Genomic DNA, 17,657 nt, shown 5'->3' with positions numbered 1-17,657 from the left:
CATGGTCGGCCTTATTGCAAAAGTGACCTCTAAGACTTGGAAGAGGAAGCAGGGGAGCTAGGGCTGATCCCTTGGGGAAGAGCATTCCAGGTGGGAGGGAACAGCCAGTGCTCCAGTGCCAGGCCAGGACATGCTTGGCCTGCTCAGGAACTTGTAAGGAGTCGGTGTCGCTGAAGTGGAGCAAGAGGCCGGCCATAGCGGGGCTCAGACAGGCAAATGGGCAAGGGCTGGATCAGGGCTGGGTAAGGGCTGGATAAGGGCTGGGTAAAGGCTTTTCCTCTGGGTGAGATGAAGCTGCTGGAGGGCTTTCGGTGAGCGTGATCTGACTTGATTTTAACAGGACCACGCTGGCTGCTGTGTTGAGAGCAGCTGGGGACAAGGACCAGTGAGGAGGCCGCTGCAAGAATCCAGGAGAGAGATGATGGTGGCTTAGACCAGTGCAGTGGCAGTGGAGATGTTGAGAAGTGGTTGAACTTGGGATATATTTCGAAGGCAGAGCCAACAGGATTTCCGGCCGGATTGGATGTAGGGTGTGAGAAAAAGAGAGGCGGCAAGGATGACGTCAAGGGTTTTGGCCTGAGCAGCTGGAAATCCAGCCGGGCACCCCCGTGGGGGCTGTTGAGTGGTTTTAACTTTCTCCTGGGGCCTGTGGGTGAAGCTGAGACAGAGACCGAAGGGAGGGGCTGAGCCCTGCCCCTGGCTCTGTGGCTCAGGGAATAGGCTGCACATACTGATTATTCCATTACCCTTTATTTATTGGCCTTATTGGCTTTTGTCATTTCCTTGTCTCTTGTCTGGAGTGACGGCTATAAATGTGATAGATCGATACAGGATACAGGAGCCCCAATTATCTCTCTTAAACCAGCTTCTCTTAAACAGGGAGGGCTCTTGGGCAAGCTGTCCCTGCCCTCTGCCTTCCTTGCCACAAGTCCTGCAGTCTTCCGTACAGAAGTGGCCTGGTTCTGCCAGGGAGGGAGCGATGCCTGGGAGGATGAGCGGCAGACATGGGCCCCAAGGGGAGACGGCTCCCAGGACAAATACTGGAGGCAAGCTCGGCCCCCTGGCCAGTCGCACCGAGGATCCCAGTGCACACTCACTGATGCTCTGCCTCACACAGAGGCCAGCATGGAGCGGGGCAGGTGGGAGGACAGGACATACTGCTGGCTGCTCGGCCCACATCCGGGGAAGGGGGCTTCACTCTGACCTTGCATGCCTTTCTGGAATCCAAGCCGGCCTGTCTGTCCACAAAGGCTGGGATGATGGGGCTTTTCTCTCCGGCAGCAGGTGCCTGGCAGCTGCCCGGGGATGCCAGCTCCATGAGCTGGCATGGGAGGAAGTGCCTGTCAGGATGGTCATTACGCGTGCTGGGCTCAGGCTGGCCTGGCCCCGACCCCTGCCACTCAGGCTGGCTTGGGATACCCACATGAGGATAGTGCTTCCTGAAGGGACCCTGGGGTCCCTCTGGGATGCCCTCAGATGGAGCTTGGCAACTGCCAGCCTTTAAGTGTCATTTCTGAACTAAGTTCCTCACCCATCCTCTCAGCTTGACTCTTCTCTGGCCTGTCTGCCTACCTCTGTCCCTGAGAAAGTCCTGAGGGCCCTGGCCCAAGGAGGTTTGGGACAGGAAGCCTGACATTCATTCCTGGGATTTGAGGCATCTCCCTGTGCTCCTCCTCATCCTTGGCAGACTGACTACAGCCTCGGTGCCTTGCGTGTGCACAAGTGCATGGTGAATCCACACGTGTTTCTCCATCTGGCAAGAATTTCAAATGGTCCTGTGTCTGACCTCCTTCCAGAAAAACAAAGAGTGGGAGGTGGCACTGCTGGTGAGAAAAGGGGCAGGAAACTTGAGGGGACAAGAAGGGTTCAAATGGAGGAGCAGGTCCAGGGGAACTCAGCAGAGAGTGAATTGGCTGATCAATCAGTTTGTTTCTTCTGCAAACATTCCCAGCTCCGTATCTGTGCCAGGTGCTGGGGCAGGGGCTGAAGACTGTGTTATGAACAGGCCAGGTCTGGCGTGGCCTTGCACAGCCCTTAGACTCACAGGTGGGCTACACAGTAACAGTGTGCTTAGAGCAATGGTGGGGTGCAAAGGCACCGTGCCAGCACACACAGACTCTCAGAAGCAGCCGGGGTCAGGAGACACTAGTCCCTGCTGTTTCTCTGAGCCCATCAGTGGCTGCCCTTTGGCATCTTCGCCACCACACCCTTGCCTCGCTCTCAGTTGCTGTTCCCAGTTGCTGTCTCTGCCTGTAGGAGTGCCTGGGCTTCTGTCTCCCTGGCCCCTCCCAACCTCCTGGGCTTTGAGTCTCGTGGCCATCAGGGCTGATGTCGGAGGAGCTCCTGGCACGGGGGTAGGGAAGCTGCCAACACTGCCGTGGCCCCCAGGGTGAGAGCTGACGTCTGTCCAGGAGCATCTCCCTCCCTGCCAAGGGCTGAGATCTCTGGGCTGCATGCTTTCCCGCTGACACAGGAGCCGGCATCCGTCACTCACAGGGCCACCCGCTGCCTGGACCCCAGCTTCACCCCAGAGTGACCCAGCGACAGCTGCAGCCTTGCTGCAAGCACAGTCCTCCTCTCCCGGCCTCAGCCACTTCCCAGCCTCACTCACTCCTTCCAGGTGAACCCGCCCACATCCCAGGCCAGGTGAGGGCCCACCTCAGGCAGCCAGGGAAGACCCCACCCAAGGGGCCGAGAAGCCTGGGCTCCAAGCCTTGGTTTCAAGAACAATGCGGGAAGCTGCCTGCTGGCCCAGACCAAGGTGGTAGTTAGGATCCCTGGAGCTTGTGAGAAAGACCTGACTCCCGTCACCGCCCCATGGTGGAGTCGCAGCCCCCAGCTTCCCTCCTTTCCTCACACACGCAATAGTCATTGAGTTACCACCATGTGCCAGCCACTGAGCTAGTCCCGGGATGCAGTGCTGAGTAAAGCAGACATAGACTCTGTTCTTGTGCTGCTTTTAAGTTTTTTTCACTGAGATTCCTAGTAAGAAGTTTATTTTCTATCACTCACCAGGATACACACATGGGAACTCACCCAAGTTTTATATAGAGCTGAATCAACACTTTCTCCAAACAACACTCACTCTTACCATATGGGATACACTGCGATTTTAAATTCTGATATTCTTTAAAAAAAAAAAAAACTGGACATGGTCTGCCATTTGAAAAGCTCTCGTGTGGCTGGGGAAAGATGATTAGCCCAGTGGTGAATGGACTATCCCTGCCCCAGTTTGGACCAAGGAACCTATATCATAGGTTTCAGGGCACCGAACCACATGCCTCTCCTATGAAGTTGGTTTACAAGGGAAATAAATGGCACCACCCACTTGGGCCCCTAGTCACATCAAGGATATAAAAAGGGGTCTGAGAGAGTAGAGGGCTGCGGGACCCTGGGAGCCAGTTTCTTTGGAGAGAGCTGCTGCTGTGCTGTTTCCAGGACCCCAGCCTTCCCTTGCAGGAGGTTCTAGCAAGGCTTGTGGCAGGCACACACCACCTTCTAACTTTGGGCAGGCCAACAGGGCTTCCAGAGCTTCTCAGAGAGCTTTAAGATGTTGGAGACACAGAGAACTGGGCCTCCAGGATCCAAGAAAGCTCAAGTGGATGAGCGAGTGTGGTCTGACTCCCACCCTCGGAACCCAGAGGAAGGGTTGCGGGCCAGCTGTGCTGGGGGTGGCTGCAGAGGGCATTGCTGTCAGGGCATGACCCCACCCAGAGTAGGTGGGGCAAGTGCTCCAAGTGTTTCTTGTGGGCCAGAGGTGGGCAGGCGGAGAGAGAGCCAGTGTGCACCACTATGACAGGGCCACCTGGAGGGACAAGAGGCCTTGCCAGGAAGGGCTAGGCTCATGGTTCCCATGGGCAAAGGAAGAGATCATAAGGGGGTACCCAGAAGAGAGATCCCACAAAAATGCCTTGTGTGAGAGCATCCCTAACCATCTGCCTGGCCTGGGGAGGAGAAGCCACCAGCTACCCCGTCTCTGACAAGTCATGGGATCGAATGCTCTCCTGGCCTGGCTGAGTCTGTGTTTATAACACAAACTGACTGATTAGGTAAAATAACCTAAGCCTGAGCTGCAAAGCTACAGGCTCTGCCCGGGTTTTCTCCAGGGCCAGGGAAAATGATCGCCACTGAATAAAGCTAAAGAGACAGGAAGGGACAGAGACCAAGGCTGGGTTCTATTACATCAGGGATCGTGTTTGTTCACATAATGGCTTTGCAGGTGTTTGCAGAGTGCGGAGGGCTGTGGCAGGGAAGCATCAAGAGTGGGGAACATGGTGGGGAGGGGACCAGGCTGTGTCAAGGGAAGGTCCCAGAGGAAGGGGCATTCAGGGAGGTCTGAAGGCTGAGTGGAAAGCAGAACAGTGTTCTGGCAAGGCTGGGAAGAGGAAGAGCCTGGAGCCTTTGAGGGGTTGGAAGAGATGCTGTTACAGAGGTTGGCAGGGCTGGGGGGACCTCTGAGGGGTTTGCCTTGATCCTGAGGCAATAGAAAGCCACTGTGCAGTCTTATGGGAGTAATTATCTTTGATGAAAATATCACTCTGGTAGCTGAGTGGAGAAGAGTTTGGAATGGATGAGGTTAGAGGAAGGAGCTTCCCTGGTGGCCTCCATGAGGTGATATGCTGGCCTCACCCAAGGAAGGGACAATAAGATGGAGCCAAAAGGTGGGGTTTGAAAGACACGAAGGAGGTGGAGCCAACGGGGCTTGGACCAGGTGAGGGGTGAGAGGTGAGGGCTGCATGCGGCTGAGGATGGGTTTGTGGGAGCACCTTCACAGATAGGCTCAGGGTGAGGCGGAGGAGCTCAGAGTTGCCTGCGCTGGGCCTGAAAGCTCTGGAGATGTCCAAAGTAAGTAGCTGAATCTGCTGGCCTGGGGGTCCAAGGAGAGACCTGGCCTCAGGAAAAGATCAAGACTCTTCAAAGCCATGGGAGGGGAAAAGAATGCGTTTTCCACTCTTTCTGGGAGACAGCACAGGGCCTAAAGAACTTGAACATTAGTCAGACACCAGAGGATGTTCTGCCAAGGGAGGCTGAAAAGGCACAGTCAATAAGACGGGAGGAGACACAGGCAACAAAATAAAAAATAGACAATGGAATTCATGAAAATTAAAGTTTTGTGCATCCCAAGACATTATCAACAGAGTAAAAAGGCAACCCACAGAATGGGGAAAAATACGTGCAAATCATGTATCTGATAAAGAATTAATATCCAGAATATATAGAGAACTTCTAAAAGTCAAGAATGACGAAAACAACCAAATTCAAAGGACCTGAATAGACATTTCTCCAAAGAAGAAATACAAATGACGAATAAGCACATGAAAAGATATTCAGCATAACTGATCATTAGGGAAATGAAGATCAAAACTACAATGAGGCCGGTCACAGTGGCTCACACCTGTAATCCCAGCACTTTGGGAGGCCAAGGTGGGCAGATCACCTGAGGTCAGGAGTTCGAGACCAGCCTGGCCAACAAGGTGAAACCCCATCTCTACTAAAAACACAAAAATTAGCTGGTGTTGGCTGGTGCCTGTAGTTCCAGCTACTCGGGAAGCTGAGGCAGGAGAATCACTTGAACCCAGGAGGCAGAGGTTGCAGTGAGCTGAGATCGTGCCATTGCACTCTAGCCTGGGCGACAGAGTGGGACTCCATCTCAAAAAACAAAAAGCAAACAAACGAACAAAAAAACTACAATGAGATACCATCTCAGACAGATTAAGATGACTGCTATTTGAAAAAAGCAGAAAATAACAAGAGTTGATGAGGATGTAGACAAACTGGAACCCTTGTGCTGTGGGAGACAGTATGGCAGTTCCTAAAAAAATTAAAAATGAAATTGCCATATGAAACAGCAATTCCACTTCTGGGTACCTGCCCGAAAGAATTCAAGGCAAGGTCTCAGATATTTGTGCACTCATGTTCACAGCAGCATTATTTACAATAGCTAAAATGTGGAAGCAACACAAGTGTCCCTCAGTGGGTGAGAGGATAAGCAAAATACATACAATGGAATATTATTCAGCCTTAAAAAGGATGTAAATTCTGAAAATTTATGAAAAAAATTAAGAAACAATTCTGAAAATCCTGAAAAAAAATTCCTAAAAAGGAAGGAAATACGTTGTGACCTGGATGAACCTTGAGGACATTATGGTAAGTGAAATCAGCCAGTCACAAGAGGACAAATATTGTATGATTCCACTCATACAAGGCACTTAGGGTAGTCGAATTTGTCAAATATTATGTGATTCCACTTATATAAGGCATTTAGGGTAGTCGAATTTGTCAAATATTGTATGATTTCACTTATATAAGGCACTTAGAGTAGTCAAATTTGTAGAGATGAAAAGCAGAATGGCAGCTCCCCAGGGCTGGGGGAAGGGAGGAGTGGGGAGCTAGTGTTTAATGGGTGCAGGGTGGTAATTTGGGCTGACACAAAAGTTCCTGACATGGATGGTGGTGATGGTGGTACCACAGTGTGCATGTGCTTACTGCCACAGAATTGTACGCTTAAACCGTGGTTATGATGGTGTTATGCTCTCTCAGCAAGTTCCCCAGACTTGCTCAGGACGAGGCCATCTCCCAGGCCCTCGGGCCTCTGCTACCACTCTTGTCAACTCTCAGCAAAAGGACAGTGCCTAGACCAGGTCATGTAAGCCATTTATTGGTTTGTTTTAAAAATATGTATTTTATTTATACACGAAGTTTGGTGAGAAGTGCTTGATTAGTTCAGACAACATCTGGCACTTGATGTCTGTCCTTCCCTCCTTTTTCCTACTCTCTTCTCCCCTCCTGCTGGTCATTGTGCAGTTCTGGAAATTAAAAAGGTGACAGCCAGGCTAAAAGCTAAGGGTTGGGTCTAGCTCACCTCCCGCCCCCAACCACACCGTCTGCAGCCAGCCCCAGGCACCTGTCTCAAAGCTCCCAGGCTGTCCACACACACAAAAACCACAGTCTCCTTCCGGCCAGCTGGGCTGGCAGCCCGACCTGCCTCCCAACCGCATTCCTGGCTGTGCAGCGGGCGGTGAGCGCCCAGGAGGGGCACATACCTCTCCAAGCCTTGAGAGCAAAGCACAGAGATCTACAAAAATAGGATTTCCACTTGGAGAAATGTCGCTGGGACAGTTAAACCATGTCCCACACTGGACTCAAAGGGAACACAGGAGAAGAGAACTAGTTCTGTCAGGGGCATTGGTTGGGTCTGGGGTTGCCACCAAGGGAACTGGGGTGACAAGAAGAAACATAATACTTTACTCGCCGGCAATGCCCCCTTCAGCACTGCCACAAATGTCCAGCCCTCCGACAGCTCGGCGAGGTAGGTTAGGAGCAGCCAGCCCAGAGCGGGCAGGTGAGACGAGGTGGCCTGGGAGGCATGCGCCCGGTGGAGGGGCTCTATGGGAGAGCTGGAATGGGGCAGCCAAGCCCCTGCCTGCTCAGGCTCCGCCAGTTGACCCTGTTACCTCAGGGTGACAGTTCTCTATGTTAAAAGATTTGCATATGCTAAATAGGATTGTCAGCAGCTGAAGAGGTCCTGGGGGTGATTGGACTAGTAAAATATTTTTCCCTGAAAAGGTCTTTTCACAAGACCTATGGGACCACCTGGATCTTGCCCCAAAGAGGTCCTGTGTGTGGGTGCCATCAGGATCCCTGGCTGAGCCAGAGAGGCTGGGCCTGACCACAGTGCCCCGTCTCTCAAAGGAGCCATGGTTCATTCCCCTCTAAGGGCATGAGAAGTGGGCTTGACCATCCCTTTCCCTGCACAGGGCACAGGGCCAAGCTCCTCTCTCCACTCCCATGTCTCTGTGTCTGGAGAGGAGCTAGGGACCACACAGAAAACTCCTCCGTGTATGGTCCAGAGAGCCCTGGGAGATGGCCAGTTTCCTCTCTTCAGGCAGGCTGAGGGGCCGCCATGGCTCAGGGCTGGTGAACTTCTTAGCCCCAAACCCACATGGCTCAGCCTTCTCTTCCCTTGGCCGGCTGGGCAGGGCCTGCCAGGTTCCAGGAGCAAGGACAAGCTGTATGCCAGGCCGTGAGTGGGGCTGGCACCTTTGTGTCCTTTGGTTTTAAGGTTAATACTCTTACAGAAGGGGAAGAAAAGGCAACTATCAGTGCCTAGGGCCAGCCCTGGGACCCAGGCCATTCTCCTCTGGAAGCCTTTTATTTTTGTAGGACTGACAATATGACCTGCGTGAAAACACAGGGGGAAAATGGGACCTTGGAGACAATAGAAGGCCAGAGTGAGCCCCATGGACAAGAACCCCATCCTTGGGGGACTGGCAGGGAAAGGCCTGTCTCCCTTAGGCTGGAAGCCTGGGTCCCATGGCCTGTGTCTGGCCTCCGTGTGTGAGGACTGTGTGTGTGTGCTTGTGTGAGTGGGGGGTTCAGCCCTCCCAGCATCTCAGGTCAAGTGGGAGGCGGACCCCATTCGACCCCTGGGCAGTGAAGACCTGTGGGAGCCACACTGGATTCCACTTCTGCTTTGAGAACAGAGTTCCGGCTGCTCCATAGACACGCTTGTTCAGGGTTAAGAAGAGACAGCGTGAATTGCTGCCCATGTCCATGGAAAAATCCTTAGTTCTTTGCTCAAGTAAAAAAATATCAAATATAATAAATTTATGAAAGCCCATTCACAACATATACAGTCTCAGTTTTATATTTCGCCTCAGCAGCTGGGATGAAGTTGCTTTCCAGAGCCCCAGGGCATTGCCTGACCAGACCAGGTCACAGGTCTGTCTGAGGCCTCCAAGCACAGGCCAACTGCTCCAGCTGTCCACGCGGTGCCACAGAACTCTGCCTGGTTGATCCACGTGGCCGAGGCCCATTTCTTACTCCCAAAGCCAGGAAGGCCCCAGGCTGGTTTGTGACTGACTGCATTTAGGTTTGCCACGGTGAAAAAGGCTGCTTTTCAGTGTGTTCTGGCCAGCCAGGCCGAGGCTCACACAGTGGACTCACGGTCCCTGTCCGGAGACGGGGTGAAGTCGGCGAGATCTTCGCTGTGGCTGTAGTCAGACCCCCGCACCTGGAGGTTATCGCTGGTGGCTCTAGTGACACTGTCATAGGAGGGTGGGAAGGAAGTGGAGGAGATGGAGGAGCTGGAGGGTGGGCCAAGGGGTCGGGAGAAGTTCTCACTCATCACATAGGCGATGAGGCCCTCTTGCTCAGGGGCATCCTCTTCGGAGAGGCCCCTGCCCGCCTGCTGACGGAAGAGGAAGGAGGCATGCTTCAAAGAGCGTTGCAGCAGGTGCCTGCGGAAGGCCCTCTGGATAACCGTGGCCGACACCTCTTCGTGCTTGCGCCGGAGTGTGGTGGTGATGGGCTCGTAGGAGATCTTGGATGGGTTGGCTGCCATGAACTTCTCCTCCATCTGGATCTTCAGGGCGTCCATCTCCCCAGACTCCCCCAGGACCCTTTTGGTGAAGGCAAAGAGGATGTCCATGCAATGGATGCGGTCCCCACTCACCATGGGCAGGTCCATGTTGATGAGGCTTATCTGGTTGGGCTTGGCGATACGGAGTGGCTCAGACAGGGCATCGGCAAAGTCAGACAGGACCGAATACTCAATAAACTGAGTGGCCTCTGGGTCAAACTTCTCCCAGATCTCATAGAACATATCGAAGTCGTCCTCACTCAGGGGCTCGGTGCTCTCCTCCGTGGCCACGCTGAAGTTCTCCAGGATGATGGCAATGTACATGTTGACCACGATGAGGAAGGAGATGATGATGTAGGTGGTGAAGAAGAGGATGCCCACAGCTGGGCTCCCACAGTCACCCCGAGAGCCATTGCTGTTGGGCAGAGTGGGGTCGCAGTAGGGCGGCCCAGTGTTGAGGATGGGGCTGAGGAGGCCATCCCAGCCGGCTGACGTGGTGATCTGGAAGAGGCACAGCATGCTGTTGGCGAAGGTCTGGAAGTTGAACATGTCATCGATGCCAGCCTCCCACTTGACATAAGCGAAGTTGGCCATGCCAAAGATGGAGTAGATGAACATGACGAGGAAGAGCAGCAGCCCGATGTTGAAGAGGGCAGGCAGGGACATCATGAGGGCAAAGAGCAGCGTGCGGATCCCCTTGGCCCCTCGGATCAGTCTGAGGATGCGGCCGATTCGGGCCAGGCGGATGACTCGGAAGAGCGTTGGGGAGAAGAAGTACTTCTGGATGATGTCCGAGAGCACAGTGCCTGTGGGAAACAACAGAGACTGTGGCTACTGGTGGCACCTCCGTCTTCCAGCCAGCATCACTGTGCAGGGGGTTGGCGGGGGTGGGTCTCTGTATGGCAAGGAGCCAAGGAGAGGCAGCTCTTCCAGGAGGATTGCGTCCACTGGGCATGCTAGGACTCTGCCTGCTCCTGTCTGTCTGAGTCTCCATATCTGCATCTGTGACCCAGAAAAATGGGTCCTTTGCAGGGTTCCTTCTCATCCCCCTCATTCCTTAATCTTCAGTGTGTACCTGCACAATAGAGCTGTCCTAGGCCCATCTTCTACATCTTGGGTTCTCAGGCCAGAGGGGATCTGCTTAGCATCCTGCCCACCCAGCTTGGACCAGAACTCAGGTCTTTCAGCTCCTTGCTATTCAAAGTGTGGTTTGAGGACCAGCAGCCTTGGGATCTCCTGGGTGCTTATTAGAAATGCAGAATCTCAGCTCCACCCCAGCCCATTGCATCTTAAGAAGCCCAGATGATTTATGTGCCCATCGAAGGGCATGAAACACTGGCCCAGAAATCAGTGCTCCCTGATGCCGCGCCGTGGCCAGTGTCTTCTCTCAGCTTCTCTGTGATGGTTCTTATCACTCTCCCAACTCTGCCTCCTTTGAGGGCGTCACTACCCCTGGGTCTCCTGTGACTACCTGGGTTTGGAGTTTTAAGGGGCATGGATATAAATCATGGAATAAAGAGTGAAATAAACTTGTCTTATATGGCCCAAGTGCCCTTTCCAGACTCCTTATATAATAATGTCACTGACTGACATGGGTCCAGTGTTTACGATCACTGGGGCAATAGGCCGAGCACTTTATAGCCATCATTTCATTTAGTCCTTCCCATTGTCCTAGGAAGTGAGCAGATGCCATCATCCTCATCTTCCAGAAGAGGAAACAGAGGTGAGGTAACTTACCCAAGTTGCCACCTAGTGAGTGAGAAGCTGGGATTTGACTCAGACGTTCGGGCTGCAAGTTGATCTCTTAACCACTCCTCCTCTCTGGTACTGCCCAAAACAGCGGGCCAGGAGATGATCCCGGAGTACATGCTGAACCTTCCAAAGCCTCTGAGACTGTCCCTCAATGGTTCCATTCCTGCTGCTGACACTGCATTCTCTAAAGCTCCTCTCCAGTCCCATAAGGCACGTTCTCACCCTCATCCTGCTTGAGACCCCCCAGAGATTCTGGACCCTACTTTGTGCTTCCATCTGCCCGTCACTATAGCCACAGCAGTGCCTGCCTTAGCCCCTGCATTATCCTTTACATTTACCAGAGGCAGAGGTTGTATATGGCAGAAAGATGAAAGTCACAGTCATCGCAAGGCAGAGCCCCATGGGGGTAGAGTTAAAGAGTTTGGGCTCCGAGCACAAGTGACAAAAAAAAAAATAAGTAAACTGGACTTCATTAACATGTAAAACTTTTGTGCTTTAATAGACACCACTAGGAAATGAAAAAACTCACAGACTAGGAGAAAATATTTGTAAGTCATATATCTGATAAGAGACTATGATCCAGAATATGTAAAGAACTCTTACAACTCAACAATAAAAAGAGAAATAACCCAATTAAAAAATGAGCTAAGGATCTGAATAGAGATTTCTCCAAGGAAGATATATAAATGACCAAGACGCACATGGAAAGATGTCCTGCATCGTTAGTCATCAGTCATTTGCTTTTGCAAACCAAAACCTCAGTGAGATATCACTTCGTACCCACTAGGAGGGCTCCTATAGAAAGAATGCAGGCAATAACCAGTGTTGGTGAGGGTGAAATAATTGGAATCCTCACACATTGATGGCGAGAATGTAAAAAGGTGCAGCCATATTGAAAAACAGTTTGGTGGTCCCTCAAAATTTTAGATAAGTGGTTTTCAGGGGTGAGGGAGAGGGGAAATCAATGGGGAGTGACTATTAAATTGGTAGAGTTTCCTTTGGGGAAAGGAAAATATTCTAAAATTAGATAGTGGTCATGGTTGCAAAGCTCTGTGCATATACTAAAAAACACTGAATTGTATACTTTAAAGTGACTTTAAAGTTAACCGTGAATTTTATGGTATGTGAATTATGTCTCAGTAAAGCTGTTATATAAAAAAAAGATCTGGGCTCTGAGGTCAAACAGACATGGGTCAGGATTGGGTCTCTGCTTCTCCCTAGCTGTACAATCTCCCTCCTTTGGTGCTGAATTGACTGGGTGAATTCCATGAGGCAGGTGATGTCTGAAGGAGTCTGGCATACACCTTGGCGGTTAGCTCCAGAATTTTCCATTTTCAGGGATAATTTCTAGTCTGGAGGGCCACCTATCCCCCATCCCTGGGGACCCACCTCATCCTGAGTGAGCTTCCTTCTCCTTCAACCTAAGTGCAGGCAGAATTAGCCTCCACAGCACCCACTCCCATTCCCAGACTCATCCTTGAAGCTCTCTAAGCAGTTAGAGAACTGTGTTCCCAGGTCCTCTGGAGGGTGGGGCCAGGAACGAGTGCTGGGTCCTCTGCTAGGTTGGTCTCCTTGGCCCAAGTGGGCCCTTCCAGATAAGTTCTCTCTGGAGAGGTGTGTGTGCATATATGTGTGAGGGGTGAAGGGGGTTGAGAAATGCACTGAAAGAATAATGAAAGAAGCTAGGGTTGTACGTGGCATTCAGCAGAGACCCAGGGGCTGGAGGAGAGGCCTGGCTGGGGAGGGCTTCTCTGTCCAGCTGACTTGTTATACCCACCCACGATGGAGAGGATGACAACCACGAAGTCGAAGATATTCCAGCTGTTGGTGAAGTAATAGTGGCGCAGGGCAGCCAGCTTGACAATACACTCGCCTGTGAAGATGGCCACAAAGAGCAGGTTGATCTTGGCCAAGATGGTGATTTTCTCGGGACTTTGGTCATCTGTCTCCACCATCATGGTCACCATATTCAAGCAGATCAGAAACATGATGGTGACATCAAAGGCCTGCTTGGTCACAATGTCGAATATGAAGCCCTGGTACTTGTTCTGAAAGGAGAGGCAAATGGAAAGTGCTCAGCAGGGCCCTTGGGGAGGCTGGCAAATGCCTGTTGTTGCCTCTCATCCCAGACCACCCACCCTCCCACTCTACCCTCTAGCGAGCCCAAAGCCCCTGCCACACTGCCACAGAGAGTGCAGAGGAAAAAGTCCTGGAGGCTGAAGCCACTGGCTGTCCTGCTGAAATGCTTCCTGGGCTTCAAGGCCCATCCCCAGAGCTCCATCTTCCATGAGGCCTTCCATGATGGATCTTCAGGGAGAGATTGTTCCTGCCCTGAGCATCCTTAGCACACTGTTCATTGTGCTTCCCTTTTAGTTCCCACAGTCTGAAGGCTCAAGGGCAAATTTAAACTTCAACCTTAGTGATTATGTCAGTGCTTAGATTAATATATTTTCTCCACTTTTTTATGGAATTTATTTTATTTATTCTACTAACCATATTTGTATGTGTCTTTAATTGTAAATCAGCCCAGATTATTTGGGGGAAGAAATAAGATTTTATATATATATATATATATATATATATATATATTTTTTTTTTTTTTTCTGTTCTCCCACTTGGAAAAGGTTATAAATAACACACACAAACACACACACACACACACACACACACACACACACACAATATTTTGGATAATGGCTTGATTGGGCCAAGGGAGTCAGTCTTGGAAAGGACCCCGCTCTCCAGAGCTCTTGGCTCTCCCCACCAGGTGACTCAGGAATCCGGCTCCCTGACTGTTCTGGGAGTCCAAGGATGAGGCTCTGAGTAGGGTGGGGTGGGGCTGTGAAGGCTGCACTGCTTTTCCTGGGGAAAGCCTGCACCCTTGAGGGGAAGGAGGAGATTCGCTCAGGTACAGAGGGTTCCTGTGGGTGGGGAGTGTCCTGGGATGCTACATCCTTATCATACCTTCCTCCCTCTCTGTATGAGGCTGGGACCTCTCTTCATGATCAGACATCTGATAGCACCCCTCAGGATGGGCTGAAAGACTGTGAAGCGGCCCTGATGGCTGGCTGTGTGGCACGAAAGCTTCCCAGGGACCCCAGAAGATCCTCCCCACTCCCACAAAACCAGGAGCCTGGCTCACCAGTGGCCGTGGGATGGGCTTCTGGGGCTTCTTGGAGCCCAGCTTCTTCATGGCATTGTAGTACTTCTTCTGCTCCTCTGTCATGAAGATGTCCTGGCCCCCTAAGTGCAGAGAGAAGGCACCAACCTCATTCTGAGGTTCTCAGAGGCCCCAGCATGGAGGGCACCAGGATCTTGCCTTCTTGATGAGGATGCCAGGGTCGACCACCTCCTGGCTTCCTCTCCTGGACAAAATATGTCCCTATTCTGCACCACAGATTCTTCCCCAAATCTATTTATCCAGGGGCCCTGTCCCCTTTCACCTTGAGATCTCTCTGGCTTTATGACCTGCAAATCCAGTATCCACCCCCTGCCCTTTCCCCCTCCCAGCTCAACCAGCCTTCAGGTTCTCTCTGTTCACTTGGTTTGCCTACAACCCAGTCATAGCCTCTCTGACGAAGCTCTGGGAAGACCCAGGGCCTCTGCACAGGCCTTACCCATGACCTCTGATCATGGACCAGGTGAACATTTGCAGCTCTCACCCCAGCTTCTCCCAGGAGTCTCATCTCTCAGGTGGATTAGAGTAGGCATGGGGCCTCCCACCAAAGCCCCTTCTTACGTTCTTACAGGCCTAGGCATTTTACATCCCTGGACACACCTTCTCCCCACTGCATTCCAGCAGGAGCAAGAAGAGGACCATCCCCAACAGGGAAGGTGAGATGGGGCCTGGAGCCCGAATGGCCCCTCAATCCCCTGGCACCTGGCCCTGCCCTGCCCAGCCCAGCGGGGAGCTGGTGCTCTACGTATCTTTTTCTTCTGTTGGTTGAAGTTGTCAATGATGACACCGATAAAGAGGTTCAGGGTGAAGAAAGACCCGAAGATGATGAAAATGACAAAATAGATGTACATGTAGAGGTTGTATTCCCACTGAGGCTGCTCTTCATACTGCGAGGGAGAAATCACACAGGGAGATCAGACAGGCTGGAGTCTCAGGGGTCTGATGGGGAGGGGTGGGGGGCAGAGGCAGAGGGCTGGCTAGGGGTGTCCATTCTGTGGGAGAGAGGGTGTATCTAGAGGAAGGTCACTAGCCCACAGTGAGTCTGTGGGCCAGAGGTGGGTAGTGATAGAGGTGAGAGGAGTGGATGGTGGCAGGTGAGGACAGCAGACATGCTGAGCTCAGGGCTGGCAGAGTATCAGTGCCTGGCTCCGGCCCCTGGGCCAATGGGAGGCTGGAGTACATGGGGACCTCTCTCAGTCTTCACTGAGCTGTCAGTGTGACCGGGTGGGGTGCTGGACAAAGAAGAAGCTTAATTTGCGTCTCTGTTGCTTCCACCCCATCCTCCTGCAGTAAAAGTCAGTAAACTACAGTGAGTTTAATTTGAAAGATATTTGAGAATTCTGGGACTTCTTAGGAGACCAAGCAACCTTGCCCCAGAGCCAGGCTTGGGCATTCCAGAGAGGCTGAACTGCAGAGTGACATGAGATCTTGCCCTTGTGGGCTGGGCTTTCAGATGCAGACACTGATTCCCTGGTGGCCAAGCAACCAGGAGCCTCAGGTGCCTGACTTGGGGGAAGAGGCCACTGTGGCAACCTACCCCCCTGGAGTCCACAGCTGCATACATAATGTCCATCCAGCCTTTAAATGTTGCCTGGGAGGAAAAGACAAGATTAAGACAATCATTTAATTCCGCACCTTGCTTGAGCTACTTAGGGCTCTGGTCTGGAAAGATGAAGCCAGAAGCAAGCTTCTTATGAAAAGCAAGCCACCCCACCTTACCCCTTCAGCAGCATCTAAATGCCTGGGTGGTCAGAGAAAGACCTTGTTTAGCACTAGGGGTGGGGAGGGGAAGCAGCTGAGCGGATGCCCCAAGAAGGCCATGCAGCAGGGAATAAGCTTCTTGATTGAGGCCAAGAGTCTGAGGGGGCTTGCAGGAAGTCTGCCCTTCAGATCCACCCTCATTTCCTTTCTAAAACATCACAGAATCCTGACAGTGATTCTGTCAGGGAGACAGAGGTGGAGCTTAGACTTTGTGTTCTAGACTCCAGGGCTGACCTGGTCCCCTTTGTCCTACATCTCAGAGAACCATGTGGCTTCTGCTCCATGGACTTTCAAGGGAAGTTCCCGAAGAATCTCAACCTTCCCTTGTACTTAAGGGGGTTCTTTTGTCAATGGTGTGTTGGTAAATGGTTAACAGCTGACTTCCCAGAAGAAAAAAAAAACCCTGATTGTTGTTTGCCAATTTCTCTTGTGTAAATATTCCCACCATGGTCGATTTCAGGTTACCAATGTGAAGTTACTCAATGGAGTTGAGAAGAGATACATAAGAGCTTAGCATTATGGTACTCCCACTGTACAAACACAATAGATGTAAAAAGCCTCAAGAGCATAGATGATAATACTAAAATGTAATGATGAATCTTGAGTATTTATTACCTTTATTTTAATATCATTTAGTTAATTTTGTAAGTTTATAGAATTCAATTTTTTATAATGGCTGTATTTAATAAACAGCTTGCAAAATTTCTGAACATGTAACAATGAGCTCTTGTGAGCTGGCACAAGCTGGCTCCAGCATACCACACCAAGGGAGTAAAGAGGGAGGCTGAACCAGAGAGGCCCTAGTGCTGGTGACATTGTCTGCCCTAGTCTGGGCTGCTATGCAGAAAGAGCCCAAGAGACATGCTTGGTGTTGAGACTGACTCCCCAGTGAAGTCTCATTTGTGTTTTTGGCCAAATCCAGTCCTGCCCCGAGCCTCTTTTTTTTTTTGAGACGGAGTCTCTCTCTGATGCCCAGGCTGGAGTGCAATGGTGTGATTTCAGCTCACTGCAACCTCTGCCTCCCGGGTTCAAGTGATTCTCCTGCCTCAGCCTCCTGAGTAGCTGGGATTACAGGCACGCACCACCGCGACCAGCTAATTTTTGTATTTTTAGTAGAGATGGGGTTTCACCACGTTGGCCAGGCTGGTCTCGAACTCCTGACCTCAAATGATCCACCTACCTCAGGCTCCCAAAGTGCTAGGATTACAAGTATGAGCTACCGTGCCCGGCCCCCAAGCTTCGTTTCTAAGCACAAGCTGAGGTACACAAACTTCCTGTGTCTAAGAATTCTTATGAGGCAGGTAGGGCAGAAGGGGAAGCTGAGGCTGCCCATAGTAGGCAAGCTACTCCAGCTCCCTGTACCAAGAGGCCCTTGCCTATAAAGATAGGCCCGGAAATACTTTGGAAACTGCTGGGGACCACCCAAGGGTATGAGATATTTATGACTGAATTCTTCCCAAACACCGAGTGGCTTTGTCTGGAAAGGTGAGCAGTTCTTAGTCTACAAAAGGAGGCCTTTTCTTCCAAAGTTCTGACATTCTGAGGGACAGTTGCAGGACTAGACAGCTCCTTGGGTTTGGTGCTAATCTACCGTTCTCCACTAGG

General features: G+C 51.5%; 1 protein-coding gene across 1 annotated transcript in view; it reads right to left on the bottom strand.

The window, feature by feature from the left end:
* Positions 1-6,648: 6,648 nt before the first annotated feature.
* The window catches only part of SCN5A (sodium voltage-gated channel alpha subunit 5), a 103,076-nt gene continuing 92,067 nt past the window's right edge, over positions 6,649-17,657 (bottom strand). The window contains exons 24-28 of the mRNA XM_054482377.2: positions 15,829-15,882; positions 15,037-15,178; positions 14,256-14,356; positions 12,891-13,161; positions 6,649-10,167 (exon numbers count right to left, since the gene is read on the bottom strand). Of these exons, the coding sequence (XP_054338352.1) occupies positions 8,930-10,167; positions 12,891-13,161; positions 14,256-14,356; positions 15,037-15,178; positions 15,829-15,882 (1,806 nt within the window). The 3' untranslated portion in view covers positions 6,649-8,929. The remainder of the gene's footprint in view (positions 10,168-12,890; positions 13,162-14,255; positions 14,357-15,036; positions 15,179-15,828; positions 15,883-17,657) is intronic.

The sequence above is a fragment of the Pongo pygmaeus genome, chromosome 2, assembly GCF_028885625.2.
Source record: "Pongo pygmaeus isolate AG05252 chromosome 2, NHGRI_mPonPyg2-v2.0_pri, whole genome shotgun sequence".
NCBI lineage: Eukaryota > Metazoa > Chordata > Mammalia > Primates > Hominidae > Pongo > Pongo pygmaeus.
Note: the sequence above shows the minus strand (reverse complement) of the source record. Positions and strands in the feature narration are given on the sequence as shown.